The sequence below is a fragment of the Pollicipes pollicipes genome, unplaced genomic scaffold (genome assembly GCF_011947565.3).
Source record: "Pollicipes pollicipes isolate AB1234 unplaced genomic scaffold, Ppol_2.1 Scaffold_6052;HRSCAF=7182_pilon_pilon_pilon, whole genome shotgun sequence".
NCBI classification, from domain to species: Eukaryota; Metazoa; Arthropoda; class Thecostraca; order Pollicipedomorpha; family Pollicipedidae; genus Pollicipes; species Pollicipes pollicipes.
This window is the reverse complement of record NW_023596805.1, coordinates 7,488,280-7,492,713: the sequence shown is the minus strand read 5'-3', so window position 1 is coordinate 7,492,713 and position 4,434 is coordinate 7,488,280. Positions and strand designations below refer to the sequence as shown.

The 4,434-nt window shown below is 45.2% G+C and overlaps 1 protein-coding gene across 1 annotated transcript; it reads right to left on the bottom strand.

Moving 5' to 3' along the window:
* Positions 1 to 218: 218 nt before the first annotated feature.
* On the bottom strand, positions 219 to 3,565 carry LOC119104856 (uncharacterized; the record flags this gene model as incomplete). The annotated part of the gene is given in 4 exon segments (XM_037228584.1): positions 219 to 1,173; positions 2,736 to 2,797; positions 3,149 to 3,245; positions 3,479 to 3,565. Coding segments are annotated over 4 exon segments (270 nt in total), but the record flags the coding sequence as incomplete, so codon positions are not given.
* Between the last annotated feature and the right edge of the window lie 869 nt (positions 3,566 to 4,434).

Below are 4,434 nucleotides of genomic sequence, written 5' to 3'. Positions count from 1 at the left end.
TACTACTAACGAGGGTATAAGCGCTTTCTGATCCACGCTTCACGCTGACTTCACAGACGCTGTGTTGGTGTCTTGGTCTGACTCTGCTCGGTATGACTGATGAATATCAGGTGTAGAGCGACTGGATTGACTGCCTGTCAGTCAATCCAGCCGGTACGTTGTATCATATAGAAACAACCGAAAGCACTGAAGAAGCTTTCACGTTAAAAATGTATGCGAGACAGTTCGAAGGTTCGTTCGTTCATTGGTGTTTTCGGGCGCGTCGACTGCAAAGGTCATTTTGCGCACCACAGTTCGAATGCTATTATTCAAAAGAACAGACTAGGAGTTGTTATCCCGGAAGGTCGCGTATTAGAAAGCCAGCACGCATTTAATGGTTTTTGTTCAAAATAAGGTAAATTATTTGGAGAAGAAATCGTTGGAGGCGGATTTATATCCAATAGGCACAATGACGAAAGACCTGGCTGCACTTTTTTATAAATATGTGTGGGCTGCTCCGCCAGCGCATTAAGGTACATTATCATTATCCACTTACCCACATTAGCTGTGCATTGAATCAGCATTTTCTGAGTTGTCGCTACCGTGTTCTGCTATAGTGGAGCCATGCAGCGCTCCGCGCCCTCATATCAACTTTTGCCAGACAAATGTCTTTGTAGGCTGCAACGCAAATTTCCCATCACAGATGACACTTGGTTTCAAGGGTTAAGTGTATTTTGGCTGCAGAATCGGCCGAGATAATCAACGTAGCGACGCCTCGCTAGGATCACCTGCATAATCGGAGCTCTACAAACTGCATTGAAGGGAAAAGGGCGGAAACCAGGTGTCCCCAAAGACGAAGAGATATCTGCAGTTCCCATTATGTGTTAGCGCTGGTTTCGGTGGTCCAGGACAAGCATTGAAAAGGCCGAGACGGGAATTGGGAGGTGGGAGTGAGGTGGGAGTGAGGTGGGAGTGGGGACAGAGTGTCTCCAAACGGACCCACACCTCTTCCCTTGGTCACGTGACCGTCATACAGCAGCCAGCCGAAGATCGCGTGACTCAGGTCTTCACGCCGCTGGCAGCGTCGGCTCAGGTCGCACGCCGCCAGCTGACCAGGAGTGACGTCACTGGGGCGTCTCAGCTGCTGCCGCGGTTGGCTCCGGTCACGTGTCAGTGCTTGCAAGGCTTGCCGCCCTGCAGCACGCGGCACACGTGACACACACGTCGGCCAATCAAAGCGAAACGTCGGCTCATGTAAAGGCGTGGGCAAGAGTCCAGGCAACAGTTGTTTGCAATGAACATCTTGTTTAAAATATACTTCCATTGGTGAAGTATTTGACATTATCGGGCGCCTTGCGTGGCGATGGATGGCGGAGGTGAGAGAAAAAGAGAGAAGAAAAGATGACGGAGAAAAAATATATGGTCAGAAAAATGTGAGAGGTGACGGCTACTTTCATGTTACATGATATCAAAAGCTAAGCTTATCGGGCCAGGCATCTTTGGTGACCTACACTAGTTCTATAAATGCGTTAACTACTAGTTCAGTCAATGCGTCAGTTCAATAAATACAGATACCAGTTCGATTACTGTGCTTATTCATGAATAAAACCGCTACACAATCGGTTGTCTATTAGTGTAGTGAGCTTTGAGAGTGTTAATCATCGTCGATCGCTGTGGCGATTCATTCATTGAATGCATTCATTCCATGAATTTGAATGAATGAATGCCAGTTGGGAATAAAATATGGCAAGCAAAGCAAATGTTTTGGGTTGATAATTGCCACAGGCAAGTAGCTTAAGCCATGCGAAACCGCCAGTGGCAGAAACCATGCTTCAGACTGAAGTGAACTGCAAATTTTATTTTACCGCGGGCTGGAAATATTGGAAGTTTAGTAAAATTCACTTCGTTTGCGGCCTTGCTAGTGATCATGTAACACGTCTTTCACGCATTTGTCGTATTTGGCAATTATTTTGACTTCAAATCAATGTTTTCGTGGTGTAACCGTTTACATGTTCGTAGAGGAAACTTTTAAAAGACAAACTGTTTCGCAAAGTTATCCATTTTAGTGCATAATAAAGAATAAAAAACAAAAACCAAAATTGGTACCGTTCTGATCGAGATATTGCAACGATAGCTATTACAACATATCGTTTAATGTCATACACCAAAATCCGTGTGGGACATAAATGTATTTGTTCATACAAGCTCATCCATGAATTTAGTGTCCCATTTACTGCTCGTAAACTAAGTGGTACCTTGTTTACAATCTTTATATTGAAATAAACCCATCCTTAATTCAATGCATGGGAAATGAATATTCCTAACTCAGCCCCCACAACTTGTCTTTATCTAAAACACACTTGCTTTTCCTTGCCTGAGCAAAATAATTTCTATTCTACAATTCATCCGATCCCATCTTGGCGCCCAGCACAGCTCTAGCTGGAAGTAAGATCCGTCCCCATGACTTCAACCGCGATGACCTTTTGTGACTTAGTCATGTCACGGGCAGTGCTCGCCGTGGATTGCGTGAGCGGGGCAGCGTCATAGGACATCTCTGCAATCACCGGCGACTGACCCCGAGCACGGCCGCCGCATAAACATTTCTGATCACGTGCTCATGGGTAGCCGTTTGCGAGTGACCATGGGCACTGTCGGGCAGCAAGTGACACTCGACATGTCCGATGACCGATACGACACTGGTCACCAACGTCTCCGGTGCTCCGCGGCAGCACTTTTCCTGTGGTTCTCATACTCACGTTTTTCCTCTGGCACTCACTCTTCGCGCGCAGTGCATTTGCTTCAGCCTTGATGGCATCACCTGCAAGATAACGAACATATATTATAGTAAATAGGATTAGATTGGTGCATCAGGTCATTATACATACAGTTATGTACAGCTATATATATATATATATATATATATATATATATATATATATATATATATATATATAAAGCCACGTGGTCTGATATTTCACGTACGCCACCGTTTTAACCAGATTTTAATCTTTTTATTTTTTCCCCATTTTACGTACGCGCCCGCACTAACTTCCGGTGCACTGACAGCGGGGCGCAGTGGCGAGAATGGTTCACGTATTGTTTTGAGAATGCGTACGATGTCGACTTCACTGGGGATGGCATCTAAGCCGATTTTTACACATGTACATACCTACAGTAGAGGTAACTGTGTGACCGTTGCTGGAAACGGTGCCTGCCACAGTGTGGGTCGTGGTCTGAGTGTCGGAAGCAATTGCAGAAGATTGAGCCTGTGGAAGCAGAACAATCATTTAAACACAGGTGACACTCTGTATGCGTTCAACCAGCTGATTTGGTTAAAATAACCACCAGAAATATGTGCATATATATATACATGTATATATATATATATATATATATATATATATACGAATAAGAATTCCTTATTCGTTTGTGGCACTAATTTTTGTGGGTTGCCAGCCCCACGCCAAGCTGCATTTAAACCATACACGCCGCAACTCACAATAACTCCAGTGGCTGTGGGAGGCACTCCATGGGTTCCCCCGCCCGCCAGAGAGCTCCCCGTCGATTGGCTGACACCGAGAGCGTGCTGAAAAAGAGCCAATCACGTCACGTCAATAGAGAACACAAGTAGTGCGCAGGTGGTTACCAGGTGGTTACCAGGCACACCAGTGCGCAAGAAATGCGCATTAGTGTGCCTGAAGCGAGATACCTGCTGGAGGTTACCTTTTCTTTGAGCATGATGACTTGACTTTGAATACAAACCGAGAACTCATGCTGATGAAAGGCACTAGTCTACTCAGGCAAATCAAGATGTCGCGTCTTTGCTTTGAGCAAGTGAGTCAACAGCGGACCTACCGAGCTCTACGTACTGACTTATATACACGAGTAGTGGCACAGTTCTTTGCAAGATTCGTCATGTCCTGTATGACATGCGACAGGTTTAGGGGGTCTATCACAGATATTAAACAGGACGTGCATATGCTAAGGTAAATGTTATTTATGTTTGACGTAAGTCAACATAGTAGTTATTTCGCGAAGAAATGGGTAAGTCTGTTAAATATAGTGCGTTTCGATCCGGCGCACTACTCCAACCTCTTGTTGATAGAAAGATGGAGCCCTGCTATTATTTGAAACGCCATCACATTTTTCACTCCCCCCCCCCCCCCAATCACCCGGTATCCACCCTAAAATAATTTATCTCAGACACCATGAGCATATAGGATCATCGCTTTAACTCGGAAGAATAATTCCCGCTCTTCAACAGTTGCGTCGCATTTGGTAGTGAGCTGGAGCCCTGAAACCCCGACCCACCTTATGTCAGCATATCTGACTGAAAATTGAAGCAAAATATGAAAATAATAGAGAGAGAGAGAGAGAGAGAGAGAGAGAGAGAGAGAGAGAGAGAGAGAAAGAGAGAGAGAGAGAGAGAGAGAGAGAGAGAGAGAGAGAGAGAGA